Source organism: Lathyrus oleraceus, chromosome 1 (assembly GCF_024323335.1).
Source record: "Lathyrus oleraceus cultivar Zhongwan6 chromosome 1, CAAS_Psat_ZW6_1.0, whole genome shotgun sequence".
NCBI lineage: Eukaryota > Viridiplantae > Streptophyta > Magnoliopsida > Fabales > Fabaceae > Lathyrus > Lathyrus oleraceus.
Genome location: NC_066579.1, coordinates 357,273,595 through 357,290,728, shown reverse-complemented (window position 1 = coordinate 357,290,728; position 17,134 = coordinate 357,273,595). Strand labels below are relative to the sequence as shown.

Here is a 17,134-nt window from a genome sequence, read left to right as displayed (position 1 = left end):
ACCCCAAAAGCTATCAAAGCCCTAGAAGATGCAAAAACAATAGAAAAAGAAAAAGTGATGAATCGAGAAAAAGAAAGAAAAAAAATCAAGTACTCGATGATTCAAAAGAAAGAAGCACGGAAAAGGGTAATCGGTAAAAATTCAAGAAATAAGAAAAGAAAGCCGAGGAAATAAAAGAAGCCAACACAGGATGTAACATCAACTCTGAGCCAAAAGCCCCTTGTTGTCCTTTTTTTTTAATCCATACCCTAACCCAAGCCAAGCTACAACCTTAAAGACCTCAAAAGTGTGTGTGTTATGTGTAGGTGATGAGAAAAGAGAGACTATTCAAACTTGTGAGTGATATTGCATACTTTGAATTATGAGTGTAAACAGTTAACCCCGAGAGAATTGGTGAGAATGTGAAATAAGCTGACAGGTGAAACGATGCTTTAAAGTGGAAGTGTGAATGATGACTTACGAAGATGGGTAGGACTTGTGGAAGAAAAGGGGAAGACGTTTTCGAATGATCTCAGCAGTGGTGGAAAGCATAAAGAATTCTGGGGAGTGATACCGAAACATTACTTGGGACAAGCAATGAGCTAAGTTTGGGGTTGTGATCAGTCACCATTTATAGTAAGTTTTCATTACTGATCCGACGCAAAACAGAGACATTTGACACATTGTGCACGCATTTAAGGTACAATTCGAGTAGTTTTACTTTCATTATGTCATTTACGCATTTTTAATCTTCATTATGTTTTATTTTGTTTATTTTGATTTTATGCGTGGAATAACTGTGTTTTTGTCAGACAGATCCAGGTAAAAGAACCGGAGAACTCAGAACACGACACTGCAAGAGTCCGGTATGAAGATGAGCAGAAAATCCCAGTACAGGAGGCCTGACACGGCCACCAGTGTCAGGGAAAGGGAGATAGAGGAAGAAAATAGTAGCCTGACACGGCCACCCGTGTCAGGCAAAATCTCACCCCGTGTTAGGCATGCCAAGGGCGTGTCAGGATAGCCAGTAGGCTGACACGGCCACCCGTGTCAGCTGACACGGGCCGTGTCAACCCAAGCCCAATATTTCCACTTTTTTCGGGCTTTTCATTCTTCGGGCTTTGTGGAGACATCTTTGGACCTGTCCAACTGCTGCTGGGAACTTTCACTATAAAAAGAGGTCTTCTACCAAAGGAAAAATCATCCTGGAGACAGCAAACCACAGTATTGTGAAGCAATCAAGTATTACAGAGATCAAGGCATTTGGAGAGCTGAAGAGATTCATGAGCGGGAGCGATTGAAGATCAAAGTCATCCAATTACTTGTAATGTGTAATTTTTATCTTGCATTGGTTTTCAACAATATGAGTAGCTAAACCCCTCAATGCTAGGGGGTGTCCCTGATTTAGAATTGTAATGAATTTGAGTTTACATTTGCAGTTATAATATTTTATTTACGGTAACCTTTTGATGTGTTTATTGTTTTCTCTTTCGGACCAATCGAGATTGATCTATGGTTATCACCTAGGCTGGACCGCCAGTGATAAGGTTTTCATCAGGTTACTCTGCAGTAGATATCACCTAGGACTAGGGATACCCTGTATGAACCAGAGCATTCTTGATATTATACAGCTTAACTTCACCCTCATTGGATATGGACATAGGAATAAGGGTAGATTGATTAAAGGTTTTCTCACCAAGGACTTGGGAGAAAATACCCTTGAGAACTGGTAGTAATTGATATTTGTTGATGCAATAGTAACTCAGAGTTATTACAGGGATAAATGTTACACCTTCCCTGACATTGTTCCTTTTTCTCCATAAACCCTTATTTTCTTATTGCTTTGTTATTTTCTTTTTACACTCAAAAACCCAAATTAATACTTTTTGTTTAATTGAATGATAATTTAAACTCAATACTACGTGCAGTCCTTGAGATCGACATTCGGGGATTTTCCCCATTATTACTATAACAGGCAAAATAGTACACTTGCTATTTTCCCGATCACCTATAAAACTTGAGTTATTTGGACAAAACAAGTATTTCATTACCTTCACAAATGATTTTAATAGAAAGATTTGGGTTTATTTTTAAAAGAAAAGTCAAGTTCATTTGATGTCTTCTAACGATTTGAGACATTGGTTGAAAGGGAATCCATTTGTTTGATTCATTGTCACATAACTGACAGAGGGGGAGAATTTACATCAAATCTTTTCAATGAATTTTGTAGCTTGCAAGGGATCAAGATACATTCAACCACTGCACATACTCCACATCAAAATAGAATATTTGAAAGGAAAAAATAGGACTCTCGTGAATATGGTCTCATGCAGTAAGATGGGTCACTATGTCATGAATAGAAGTCCTATATTTTCAGTAAAAAAAAACATAACCCATGAAGAATGTTGGAGTGGAACAAATCCATCAGTACATTGCTTTAGAGTGTTTTGTTGTGTGGTTATGCTCATGTTCCTGACACAAACAAAGAAATCGGATGGAAAAAGTGTGCAATATGTGAATCTTGGTGTTAGTGAGGAATATAAATCATATAAGTTGTGTGAACCAGTTGAAAGAAAAGTCATCATCGGCAGAGATGTCGTGTTTGAAGAAGCAAATGTTGGCGTTAGTTGTCAACAAGATTTTAGGAACTATAATAATAATATAGTTATTAATTGTTAATTACCATGATTTGGCTATAATTATTCTGATTTAGTTATAATTAGAAATAGGTTTTCTGTGTATATAAATATAACCTATTCCCTCCTTGTAATATACGATTGAAATAATATGAAAGTTTTATATCAGTTTAACATGGTATCAGCCGCCAGGTCTTAATCCTGACCTACGGTAACACTTTCCGTCCTTCTTCCATGGCTGACTCGGATTCAAACTCCGATGAGGTTACCTCGTCTTCCATTCTTGCTGAATTGACGACGAAAATGATGGAAGTTCTGAACTGTGCATCTACCCCATCACAAATTGGCTCTGACCATACGGGGGCACCGATTGGCATTAACTTAGATGGCAACAACTATCCCCTTTGGCCCCAGGTGGTCGAGATGTATATCTCGGGCAAAGACAAACTAGGATATATCAATGGAGATCTCCCGCAACCCCCTCAAACAGATCCTACGTTTCGACGTTGGCGGACTGACAACGCGATTGTTAAGGGATGGATATTCAACTCAATGGACTCTTCTCTAATCAGCAACTTTATTCGCTTCTCCACTGCCAAGCTGGTGTGGGATGCAATTGCGACCACATACTTTGATGGAAGTGACACCTCCCAGGTGTATGACCTTCGGCGACGGGTGACACGTCTTAAACAAGCCGGTGGTTCTCTTGAAAAATATTATAACGATCTCCAAGGACTTTGGCGTGAGATAGATTTTCGTCGTCCAAATCCGATGACATGTCAAGTTGATATCCAACACTACAATACACTTATCCAAGAAGAACGAGTGTATGTGTTTTTGGATGGACTTGATGACCGCTTAGATAATATCAGAAGCGATGTTTTACAAATGAAACTATTTCCAACAGTGGAGCAAGCATATGCACATGTTAGGAGGGAAGCTCTTCGTCAGGCAGTGATGACAGACAACTCCAATGAATTATCTGGAGCAGTTCTTGCATCTAAGGGTCTCAAATTACATAGCAGTAAGATACTTTCTCAATCCAAACATAAAGAACCATCTAATGGCACTAAGTGCTCTCATTGTGGAGGTAACAAACATACTAGAGAGACCTGCTTTAAGCTTCATGGATATCCAGACTGGTGGACAGATTTTCAGACTCGAAAGCGTCACGATACAACTGATAGCAATCCGGGAAAAGCTGCAGTGGCTACTGTCGAACCCCATCTTTCCCTCATTCCAAAATCAAGTTCCCACACCACTGAAGGTAATATTCTGATTTGCTCTAATCATGATGATGACTCTAATGCATGAATACTTGATTCCGGAGCTACCGATCATATGACGTTCAATGCTGCTGATTTTTCTGAACGTTCAACCCCTCGACGCTCAAGTATTGCCAACGCAAATGGTGGTTTATCGCCGGTAACAGGGGCTGGAACTGTGATGTTATCACCAGCCCTTTCGCTTTCAAATACACTACTTGTTCCCTCTCTACCTCATGAGTTGTTGTCTGTGAGTCAAGTTACAAAAGACTTGAATTGTGTTGTGCTGATTTATCCATTTTTTTGTTTCCTTCAGGATATTCTCACGAAGGAGATCATTGGGCGTGGTACTAAGAGAGGGGAACTTTACTATATGGAGGATTTTAGTGTAGGCCGAGTGCATCACATGCATTATCCAAGAAACAATAAAATGGAGCAAGTCTTACTTTGGCTCTGGATTTATCCAAGAAACAATCGAATGACTTGGATTTATTTGTTGAAACAAAAAAATGAAGTGATACACATATTTCAACAATTCCATAAAATGATTCAAACTCAATATTCAAAGAAAATTAAGATCCTTCGCTCTGATAATGGTGGGGAGTTTGTAAATCATCAATTCCATGAGTATTTCAAAAAACACGGACTTATTCACGAAACCACGTGTTCACAAACCCCACAACAAAATGGTGTTGCAGAACGAAAAAATCGCCATATTCTTGAAACCGCTCGTGCTCTTTTACATGAAGCCCATGTGCCTCACCACCATTGGACTGACGATGTTACTACAGCAGTATATCTCATCAATCGGATGCCATCGAAGGTCCTTGAATTTAAAACTCCACTGCAGACCTTGTCCACATTTGTACCGCTGCCTACAATACAAATGCTGCCACCTCGAGTCTTTGGGTGTGTTGCGTTTGTTCACCTACATAAAAACCAGCGTACAAAGCTTGATTCGTGTGTCATTCACTGCCTGTTTTTGGGATATGGTGTACACCAGAAAGGGTATCGTTGCTATGACCCTATCACTCGACGCATTTATGTAACTATGGATGTTACATTCTTGGAATTTGACCATTTCTACTCATTTGTATCACCCAATTCTTCTCTTCAGGGGGAGACACCAGAAGAAGAGTCGAATTGGTCGACATTTGACTGGTTCAAAGATATTGATATACCTTCAACTGAAGTTTTTGGTGATTCTTGTCAAACTCAAACAGACCATATGAGTCCTGAAGTTGAAGTATCGGAATTCCCCCCTCTCCAGGACTCAACGATCCATCTCCTGAGAATATCATTGAGGTAAAATCTCATATATCTCATAATAATAATAATAATGGTGATATCTCTGTTAGCTATGAATTACCTCACAGGCATAATCGGGGAAAACCACCGAAGCGTTACTCTCCTTAAGAAGAGGATCATAGATCAAGGTATCCAATTGCTAATTATGCCTCTATGAAGGACTTGTCTGAACCCCTTAAGAAATTTGCAAATGAGCTGTCTTCATACAATGTACTTATCAACGTTGAAGAGGCCATTGAAGACCCTAGATGGGTTCAAGCTATGAATGAAGAAATGGAGGCATTAAACAAGAATGCGACATGGACTCTTGTCCCTTTACTAAAAGGAAAGAAACCAGTATGGTGTAAGTGGGTTTTCTCTATCAAGTACAAAACTGATGGGTCTATTGAAAGGTACAAAGCAAGATTAGTGGCTAAAGGCTTTACACAAACATATGACAAATTATGAGACTAAGGTGGTGTGTAAATTGCAACGCAGTTTGTACAGCTTGAAGCAATCTCCTAGAGCGTGGTTTGGGAGATTGAACCTGGCAATGAAAAAATATGGCTTCCAACAAAGCAACGCAGATCATACGTTGTTTCTGAAACATCGTCAAGGTAAGGTCACAGCTTTGATTGTGTATGTAGATGATATGATTATTACAGGAGATGACTATGAGGAAATAGCAAAACTTCAAAAACAACTTGCAACCGAATTTGAGATGAAAAATCTAGGTGGGCTCAAATATTTTCTAGGTATTGAAGTTGCTAGGTCGAAGAAAGGCATCTTTTTATCTCAACGAAAATATATCCTAGATCTTTTATCAGAAGTTGGGCTACTAGACTGTAAACCTGTAGATACTCCAATTGTCCAGAACCACCAACTTGGAGAATATCCAGACCAAGTGCCAACAAACAAAGGAAGGTACCAAAGATTGGTTGGCAAACTTATTTACTTATCTCATACACGACCTGATATAGCGCATGCGGTAAGTGCAGTAAGTCAATTTATGCACAACCCGAGTAAAGATCACATGGACGCGGTAATTCGAATCATGCGGTACTTGAAGTCCTCGCCTGGAAAGGGCTTGATGGTCACAAAGAATAATCATGTACAAGTTGAAGGTTATACAGACGCTGACCGGGCAGGAGATATCACCAACAGAAAATCCACCTCAGACTATTTTACCTTTGTTGGAGGAAATTTAGTTACATGGAAAAGTAAGAAACAAAATGTTCTAGCATTATCAAGTGATGAAGCAGAGTTTCGAGGGATGGCTAAAGGTCTTTGTGAGCTTCTTTGACTTTGAAGATTGTTAATTGAAATTGGCTTTGCTCCGAACAATGCGATGAATCTTTTTTGTGACAACAAGTCTGCAATTGAAATTGCTCATAATCTGGTTCAACATGATCGGATAAAACACATGGAAATAGATCGACACTTCATTAAGCAAAATTTGGAGACCAAGATAATTCAATTCCCGTTTGTTAAATCTGAAGATTAATTAGCAGATATACTCACAAAAGTTGTATGTAGCAGAGACTTCTACAACGCACTTGACAAGTTGGCCATTCGAGATCTCTATGCACTAACTTGAGGGGGAGTGTTGGCGTTAGTTGTCAACAAGATTTTAGGAACTATAATAGGAATATAGTTATTAATTGTTAATTACCATGATTTGGCTATAATTATTCTGATTTAGTTATAATTAGAAATAAATTTTTTGTGCATATAAATAATAACCTATTCCCTCCTTGTAATATACGATTGAAATAATATGAAAATTTTATATCAGTTTAACAACAAAGTGTTAGAATTGGATTAAAAAGGATGAAGCAAACGTTGAAGATTCACAAGTTCAAATAGAAGATGAAAGTGAAGTTGAACCACGAGAAAGACCAAATGTAGCAACTCCAAGAGTGATAAAAGATTCAACTAAAGAACTTGTTGATGGCCAAATGAATAGAATTATGGAAGAGTATAGAGCACTAAAGAATCTAATAAGCCAACTCATAGAATTAGAAAACCTCCAAGGTATCTTAATAATTGTGTCACTAGCTTAGAAAATGAAGAGGAGGATCAACTACATAATCTTGCGGTCTTTAGCTCGAACGAGAATCCTACTAGCTATGAGGAAGATGTCATATTTGAGGTGTGGAGAAAAGCAATGGAGATTGAAATAGAGTCAATAGAGAGAGGAATGATACTTGGGAGCTTACAACACCCCATAAAGGCCTAAAGACCATTGGAGTAAAGTGGATTTACAAAACAAAGTACAATGAAAAGGAAGCCAGATTGGTAGCAAAAGGATTTTCTCAAATGCATGTATTGATTTTAATGAAGTTTTTGCACCTATGTGTGTAGTTGTAATAGCAACTCAAAGATGGTGTGTGTTTGAACTAAATGTAAAAAGTGTCTTCCTGAGCTATTTGAAGATGTTTACAAAGACAAATCTAAAATGGTGTATAAGCTGAGGAAAGCACTTTATGGCCCAAGACAAGCTCCAAGGTCCTGGTATAGTAAGATAGATTCATATCTCTGTATTGACAAGTTTTGGAAATCTCCATATGAGCATACTCTTTTTTGTTAAACATGAAATTGAAGGGAAGATTCTCATTGTCAGTTTGTATGTGGATGACCTTATCTACACTATCAATGATCTTCAAATGATGGATGATTTCAAACAATCAATAAAGAGAGAATCTTTCATGACTGACTTGGGAAGGATGAAATACTTTTTGGGAATTGAGATGAAGCATGACAATGATGGAATCTTCATACATAAACAAAAGTATCGGAAATTCTATCAAGATTTGAGATGGAATGATGCAATAAAGTATGCATTCCTGTTGTTCCAAGTTGCAAATTAGTGAAAGATGAAAGTGTCAAAGTTGTTGATGCCACCATACCTTCTAGCAACAAGACCTGGCATGGAATTTTTTTGTGTGATTGGTAGCCAAATACATGGAACCTTAGATTTTGACATCCTTTACAAGCATTGAGGTACAACCAACTTGTAATTGCTGGGATGGACTTAAACATAAGCAATAAAACAGTACATTATTAGCTCATTCAAAATACCTGCATCAACCAATTTATATCCAAATGATAAAGTCTTAAATTCAGTTTTAACTCTCCTATAATACGAATTTGGAAGAATTGTCACATCGTCAAATTTCTTCTTTTTCTTCTTTATCTTGTTATGAATTTCATCGTGTTAATCATATTATACCATGGTGATCATTTTGAATAAGAAATCGCTTATTTTACATAAGAGTAATTGAAACAATTGTATCGGGTCAAGACATGATAAATGAACTTTTGTGAAGATGTTAATTTGCCCAAGGATTGAGGCTATGCAGAAGATAATTTTAAGTTAGGGAGAAAAACTTATAGTGATGACCGTTTTAAGTCAATGTTACAGGATTCGTCAATGTTACTGGATTCACATGCAATCGACATTGGTATATTGTGTTAGAGGTTACAGAACCTTTAAAATTGGTAATTGATAAGGAATTAAGTGATCACTAATAGTGATAGAAATTAAGACTGTATTTAGATGGATGGAATATAATGAAATGGAATAAATTTATGTTTCAGTGTTTGAATTTATAAAAAAGATAATGGAGTGGAAGGAGAACATGTTTTTGCTCCCTCAAATGTGGCAAGATTCATTTTTAATCCACCAAAGTATGTCCTCTTTTAGTCCCTGCCCAGAGATATGTGGGTTGAATACGTTTTTGCTCCCTCAAATGTGGCAAGATTCATTTTTAATCCACCAATGTATGTCCTCTTTTAGTCCCTATTTAGAAGTTCATAATTCCACTGCATTCACTAAATAAAGCATCATAGCATCATATAAGAAACGCTACGGAACATTGATGTTATTCTTGCACCTTATCATGCAAAACCGAAGGCCTAGTTATCAGCCATAACTGAAACCTTTATCATCATGTAACAATCCTTCAAAATTTGCATCATTCAAAAAACAAAAACAGAACTGCAAATAGTAGAGGGCAAGTTATTATATGCCCACTCTGATGCTAGGAGCCTAGGACTCACTCAACTAAAACTTGCCAACACAACTTCAAAATGTTGAAAACTGGAACTGAATCAAAATTTAATCTTTAAACTCATCCTCCAAACTTAAAAAGTTAAGATAAAATGACATTTTAACCATGATATCACAGCTGAATAAAGGTAAGAAGAAAAGTCTGAGTATAAATGCAGTCTAACTGATAAATAAGACTACTGCTACTATTCATATTCTACCACCCAAAAGGAACAAAAAGATGAGATTATAGTTCTAGTATTCTTTGGAAAAACAAAAACAAAAAATTCTCATTCTTCATCAGAGCTTGAACTTTCAACAGCTTTGCCTTTTTTATTCCCAGTTCCATTAGCAGCTTGATTCTTGTTTTTTGAGTTTTGATCATCTTCTTCATCTTCACTATACTCGCTCTCATAGTCATCATCATACTCTTCATCCTCATTGTCCTCTTCCTCCTCAACTCCATCCTCCATGATAGGTCCCTCGTCCAAAACAGCGCCCCTAGTGCCAGCCCGAGTCCGTTTCAAAACTTTGAACTTCAAATTAGTCTTCCTGTCACAGCCCAACCAAGAATCGCACAAACAATAGCAAGTCAAATTATAGTTACCCTCAGATGGGGCCTGGAACTTGCCCATTACCAATCTAGAGCCCCCCTTCACCTTATCCACTGCTTCTGCAACTGCCCTACTGGTCTCCTTCGGACTTGCCCCGGAACCCTCCTTAGATTCTGCAATTGTCTTAGAAGCAGCCGTTACAGCAGCACCTTCATCCATGAAACTAACCTTCTGAAAAAACCACACATTGTTCGAAACAGAATCCGCAAGCAAAAACCAGAAATTCTCTTCCTTGTGAAATGGGTAGTATGGGGCATGGGGAAGGGCAGCAATCAGACCGTTACCCCTTTTAACATTAATCCAAGCATGGATAGTAACAATGTCGCCTTCTTGTATACCCTCTTCTCCTTCAGTCTCGCAAGTTATGTCAAGGGTCAAGGAAGGCATCATATCCAGTACAATTTCAACGTCTTGCACTTCATCAGAAGATAACCCTGCTGTTTGAGTAAGTAGCTCAGCTCGCTCCTGTGAGTCCATGTCATAAAGTTCCTGAAATGTTCTTACTTTCTGCATATGAAAGAAAATGCTTAGTTCCAACTTCCAACACTCATGGGCATGGGATCAAATTGGAAATCAATGACAAAAATCAAATGGAAATCCAACATTTAAATTTAAAATAACCATCAGTCACATTCACAATACGAACCACATGTACAGAACAGAGATAGCTCTGCAGTTTTATTTTTATAATTAAACGAGATAGAGAGCAGTTTCACAGAATTAATAATTCAGCCACTAGATCATATACAACATTAACATGAACCAATATGTTCTCTTTTTCCTTTTCAAAAAAAAAAAGAACGAAGATGAATATCTGTACCAATGCTATAGAACACTGGGCATAAATTTATATTGAACTGGATACTACTAGTAGCTAACTAGCTACAATTGGATTCCATAGAAAAATGTGCATAAATGGTTTGCATGGTAACCCTCAAGATTTTTAGAGATGTAACTACACAAGAAATAGCATGAAAACAAGCAATTAGAACAGGATATTTAACCATATGTATAGTCGGTTCACGCACCTTACGGGCCACCTTCTTAACAACAGTCTCATTAATATGTGGCAGCTGCAAAAATGGTGCAATGCCTTCGGGTGATCCACCAGTAGTCTTTCTAGCACTGAGAGGAACAGCCTGCAAAGGAAGTCATAAATCAATATATAAACTCACTAAAACTGTTTTGAAATACTGAAAGCAAAAATATTACTCATCTAAATTTTGTTGGAACCAAAAAAAAAAAGAGAAAGCAAAAATATTAGTTGGTAAAATAAGCGGCTAAGTGGCTTAGCTGAACAAAGAAACAAACAAACAAAAATGAAAATTGCACAACTTAATGCCATATAAATAAAATTAAACCAACCAGACAGCCTTTCATCCTTAAATAAAAACATATCAATATGTGCAGCACTTATGCAGCATATAACCCAAAAGGTATCAGAATAAGAATCAAAATGGGCTAGAGAAGAACATCCAAAAACAAATTGATAGCATTTAACAAGTGTGGGCACTTCTAAACAGTATTTACAAATCGAAATTGTATTAATCAATTAAGTAAAATAGCATACCCATATCTTATGAGAGCTTCTCCTTTAATATTAGACTATGAATTGAATGGAGGAACTAGATTGAACTTGTGCATGAGTATTTTCCAATTAAATTAGACGTAATTATAAATTATACCATAGACAAAGGAAAATGTTGATTTATAATTTATAATTACATTATTCATCAGTCATTATATATAGAACTTTCGTTACAACCAATTAGATACATTGAGAAGTTAAAATAACTCAGTTATAATGCTTTGCATTGACTAAGATTCAGTACCTGGATGATACATTGAGAAAGCTCAACAACACCAATTGCAGGTCTCAGCCACCCTTGTCCCTGAGCATTGCGTGGTATAACTGCCATCTTTTACAGAGACTAGAGCATTAAACAGCAAGGAAAATGCAAATATAACGGGTTCAAAATACTAATACAAAAACAGAAATAATGTATCCATCACATAAGAGATTGATGACAAGCAAAACTTGATTATCATAGGGTGCAAACATGTTTCATTATAAATGTAGTTATCATCTTAGTTTTTGAATTTTCAGCAGTCCCAGTATTTGAATGAGGAAAATACCAACAGCTATCAAAACATTCCATGTAAAAACCCACAGGAATAGCTTATCACAAGTGCCGTTCCGTCTATTACTTTTACATAAATATAGTCAAGTGTTTGCCAAGGCATTTGTGATTGAGTTGGTGAATATCAAAACATATACCATTCTTTTGCATAAATATATCAATAACATAAACCACACATCTAAAATTAGTTACCACTACTTGAACAAAATTCACTTCAGGAATTAACTGATATCCATCACTGACTAAAATAGAAAAGTTCATATCAGTTCATTCATATTCATTTGATTTTTTTTTTGTTGACCGGGCCTCTAGTTTGTTGCATCTTACACGAAATTAAATCTTGACAAGTGACTAAAACTTAATAAAATTACACTCGTCTAAGTTGGGTTTAAGTTTAATCTCCAGACAACATTTAAGGATTCAGTGTTTCTAAAGTTTGTTAACAGAACACAGTGAAGACAGCATGATAAAGAAAGCATGAACAATGAATCTAGTCTACCAAGAAGAAAAAAACAAATAATCACCCACCTTCATTAACTCTTCAAGCAGGCGAGGTGCTGTTTCCAAAATCCGTCTGAAATCACTTGCTAAAGATGGAGACAAGGTTGCAAATTCACGAGTCAACTGAGCTTGAACTAACAGCTCCGTCTAAAAGAAAACAGCATAGATGTGAGCACACAGAGGACTATTTGAAATCAGAATAGAATACTTTATTTGGCATAGCCGGCCGTACAATAAGATACCTTAACCAGTGCAGGATGTTGCTTCCAAAACTTGGCTTGCTCCTGTTTAATGTTCTTGAGGTCAAGATTCAACTCACTCCTTACCAACATAAAAAGCTTTTGAAGAGGTTCATCATCGGTCCTTCGAACTGGAATTTCCATGTATTCAGCAGCTTTTGTGAAGACATCCATGACTTTGCTGAATGTGTAATATTCACATATAAACAAAAAAGTATGCAAGATAGATGGTGTGGGTTCTCAATCTTGCCAAAAAGAATAACACACCTGGGGGCCAAAGAAGGCTTCATGAAGTAATAGTAAGTGGAAAGTGTTTGATGCATCACATAGTTGCCAGTATACTTTGATGATCTCGAGAGATAGACAACAGCCACGACCAATGGCAAGAGAATGCACACACCAACAATCCAAAGCAAAAGTATCCCACCAGATGCCCCATCAATATTAAGCAGGAATTGAGGGAGAGCTATACCCATTTGAAATCCCTGCCATAAAATATTCCACAGATCCCACCAGCACATAAACTACTAGAAATCGAGATGAATAGAAAATAAAGGAAAACAAAGGAAAGAGAGGGAATTTTAACGAATCAGATAGGAGATAATCTTATGTATTCAATTTTTATTTGCATAAGACTACAATACATGGTACAGCTACATGTAACAACTTCTAACTGAATTCCTAACTGTGATTAACTGAATTCCTAACTGTAACTAAATGAATTCACTATCACTAACTGAATTCTATCATAGGGAAAGGAAAGGGTTGGGCAAAAGCCCAAATCCAACTACAAGGCAGTGGCCTACTGTATATTTTCCAAATACAAATAAAAATGCAACAAGACACTGATCACTTTTATGACATTTCAGTTGTAGTACCTGTCTGCCATCAGGATGACCGTATTTTTCATAATTTTCACGAGCTACTGGATCAGTCAGAGCTTGATAAGCCTTAGCAATATGCTCAACAAAGTACTTGTGTGCCTCTGAAACAAAAAGAATTAAAAACAACATTATTTACATGGGTAATTTTGCAGAAACCCCCTTTTCTTGCAAACATATGTTTGCAACTATGAGAAATAAAAAACAGAAATGACTTCCACCTGGATCTGGATTTTTATCTGGATGGTACTGAATAGAAAGTCTCCTATATTTTTTCTTTATTGCAGACTCTGCTGCGCCAGGCTCTAATCCAAGAATACTAAATGGATCAAAAACCTCAACCTACACAAAATTCACAGGAGAAATCTCAGAGCAAGTCCCACTTCAACACTCAACAAATAAGTGAGATGTTATACAATATATACACAACAACCATCAATGCTAAATTCAAATCACAAGCGTGAAATCACCAATTTCATTTTTAACTTGTGATTTTTACCTCAGTATTCTTATTCTTTATGTAATAAACCAGAATAATCATAACCACCCAAAGTAGTAATAACGTCAAGTTACTATATGTTGAAACACTCGAAATCTGCAAAACCAAATCAGCAAGAGAAATGGCGGAAACATCAGAATTACATTATAGATCTTCACAAGTGAAACTAAACAACATGCAATAACTTGAATCCATCAAAACACAGACATGGGAAATTGATCTTACCCTCTTAAATATCGATTTGCGGTACTTCCCTGATTTTGAGCAGTCATTACACTGACAGTGAATACTCTTTGATTTCTTAGAAGCCGCACGACATAACTTAGTTATTGTATAAGGAATTATAGGGATGGCCATTATTGTCAATATAAATATTGGGAACAATGCACTAGTCTCCTCCGAAGCAGCCATCGTTGCTAACCTTCAGAACCCAACAATTGATGAACCTACAAAACCAACTCTAGTCAGTTGCTAATTCTTACCACTCCTAATACAATCTATGAACATAAACTTTAATCAGAAAACCAGTAATTGATGAATGAAAACCTCAATCTAGGTTTCTACACAAAACTTGAGAAAAACTGAGAAAAATATGAAACCCCTATATCATCAAATTAGATTCATAAACACCAACACAAAGCAGCATATACATATTCAGTTACATATTCAGCTACAGTTAATTAAATAATAATAATAATCGTAAAAAAACTACAAAATTAATTTGAATGATTCAGAATCACATAGAAAAACAGATAGGTACAAACAATTAAGAAATCGCGCAGAAAAGGGAAGGGTTAACGAAATTGAAACAAAAAGAAAGCGAAAGAGTAAAATAAAGGAGATCGAGATGAAGAAATGAGAGTTGAAAGAGTAGAAAAAACCTAGGGATTCCAAGAATTGGAATGACGAAGGTTTGAAATCGAAGGAGAAAGTGATGAGATCGGAGAAGAGAAAGAAAAAGGAATTAAATATAGTAAATAAAAACGTAATGTTACTACACTTTCACTTCAACGTCACGCGTCACGTTACTGTTTACCTTTTGGTGTGCGTCGACGAGTAGTGGTGAATAGTGATGTGTCTTTCGCCTATTAAACCTCTTTTCTCTCTACTTATATAGTACAGTATCTTTTTTAATATTTACTAATTTATTGTTAAAAACATGACTAAATAATCTTTTAATCTTTTTCTTGGCATATTTTTTTTAGTATAAATTATTATATTTTTGTTAATTTTTAAGGTTCAGTCAAGAAAATTATTTTAATTGATATGTAGTCTAGATTTTTTTCATTAGTAATAATTGATAATCTTTCTGTATAAAAAAAGTTGGTCAAATCATTTTTCATGAATGAGCTGATTTTATATTAAAAACTTTTCAAAATATATGTTATATAAATGTGTATATTATCTTCTAACAAAAATAAAGACTTATATAGAAATTATAATAAATTATTCTATTAAATCAATTTCATTCAAACAATTTTATTCTTTAACTTATTTTATTCTATGTTTTAAAAATTAAATTATTAAATTATTATAAATAAAGAATATATAATTATAAAGAGAAGAGATCAAATAATATCCGGAGAGTTACACCAACAATTATATTAGTTTAATAACTTCAAATTGAATAAATATTTTTTGAAATTAACAAAAATTAACAAATTCCAGTAAAAAAAATTATTCTACAAATCAAATAATTTTTTTTTAAATTAACAAAAATTAATTTCAGTCATACGTATAAAATTTGTGATTAATCTATAATAATTTTCTATTGACATCAAAATTAACATTATATAAAAATATATTTTTGATTTAATCTTTGTGTATCTTGATTGCATAAAAAATTACTATAAATTAGTTTTAAAATTTATGCGAATGATCTCTATAATAATGTATTTTAATTAAATAGTTGATTTTCAAAAATATTTATTTAATGGATATTACTAACTTGTGCCCGAATAGCACAGGTTAAGAAACCCACAAATAGAAAATTTGTATTGAAAAAATAAATAAAATTATTAATTATAAGTTTCTAATAAATTCAATATATAATTTCCAAAAATTTATTTTTATATTTATCTCTTAACTTGTGTCCCAAAAGTTAGCATTACCCTTCTTTAATATTAGCGAAGATAACTCTTGATTGGTGTCACTCCTCATATGTAATTTGACTTTTCATATATATATATATATATATATATATATATATATATATATATAATAACTTACATAATTACAAAACGATAATAGATGGTGTTACTTGAAATATATGAATAATAAGTTGTAGTTTATATTTTAATCTCACATAATAATATATGGTATTCTTTAATATATTTAAGATGCTAATATTTATAAACAAATATTTTTTATTAAAAAACACAGTTGATGGATGAGATTTTATATGAATCGTAGAGGAAGCTGATTAGGTTGGTTTTGTGACATTAATTACTCAAAAAAATTGAGAAAAATATTCAAAATATTTTAAAAATATGAATTAATTTAAACTTTAATGGTAGAATTTCATTCTAATTTATTTTAGAATCATTTTTATTGATGTGATATTCATTAATTTTGTTGCATCAATTGTGTGATTATAATGAATATTTAAGGGTGAAAAAATGGGTCGGTTTCGTTGGAGCCGTCCATTTGACCCATCATTTTTAGCGGGGTGGGTTGAGGTTTTCGGCTCATTGCTTTAAATTGGTCTATCCCGATTAACCCGCTTAAAAAATGGGATGGAGCGGATTTTGCCCGCGAGTCTTTTGTTAAATTTTTTTTACTTAGAATGAAAATTAGACACTACATTAAAGAGCGTAGTCCACTAATTTCTTTTCATCGATAGAAATTGAGTATTCCCTCTTTTTATATAAATATAATCTTATTATATCCTTTATATCCTTCTAAAATTAGGTTTCTTTCAATTTGTTTTATTTGTCAGTGTGATTGTCCCTCCACTTCAAAAAACTTTGTAGAGATGACACATTACAAACCAGTTTTAGATCTATTGCAATTCTAGCATTGTGAATTTTTACTATCATCAT

The 17,134-nt window shown here is 35.0% G+C and overlaps 1 protein-coding gene across 2 annotated transcripts; it reads right to left on the bottom strand.

Moving 5' to 3' along the window:
* Positions 1 to 9,276: 9,276 nt before the first annotated feature.
* LOC127136312 (dnaJ protein ERDJ2A) lies at positions 9,277 to 15,194 on the bottom strand. 2 transcript variants are annotated; one of them, XM_051062900.1, is made up of 11 exons: positions 15,130 to 15,194; positions 14,319 to 14,539; positions 14,094 to 14,189; positions 13,816 to 13,936; positions 13,592 to 13,698; positions 12,981 to 13,198; positions 12,717 to 12,894; positions 12,502 to 12,621; positions 11,665 to 11,751; positions 10,861 to 10,971; positions 9,277 to 10,339 (listed from the first exon to the last, which is right to left on the bottom strand). In XM_051062900.1, exons 2-11 carry the CDS (start codon positions 14,502 to 14,504, stop codon positions 9,509 to 9,511), a joined length of 2,055 nt encoding a protein of 684 aa, XP_050918857.1. In that variant the 5' UTR covers positions 14,505 to 14,539; positions 15,130 to 15,194; the 3' UTR covers positions 9,277 to 9,508. The 2 variants fall into 2 exon arrangements, with proteins under 2 accessions (XP_050918857.1, XP_050918850.1); XM_051062893.1 differs by lacking the exon at positions 15,130 to 15,194 and adding an exon at positions 14,975 to 15,123.
* Positions 15,195 to 17,134: the final 1,940 nt, after the last annotated feature.

What these genes read in the sequence shown, in the direction of transcription:
- LOC127136312 (XM_051062900.1), bottom strand. Translation starts at nt 14,504, where the DNA reads ATGGCTGCTTCGGAGGAGACTAGTGCATTGTTCCCAATATTTATATTG. An exon ending in GCAAATCGATATTTAAGAGG is followed by an intron (nt 14,190 to 14,318) that starts GTAAGATCAATT and finishes TTGGTTTTGCAG; the next exon opens with ATTTCGAGTGTTTCAACATA. An exon ending in AGATAAAAATCCAGATCCAG is followed by an intron (nt 13,699 to 13,815) that starts GTGGAAGTCATT and finishes TTTTTGTTTCAG; the next exon opens with AGGCACACAAGTACTTTGTT.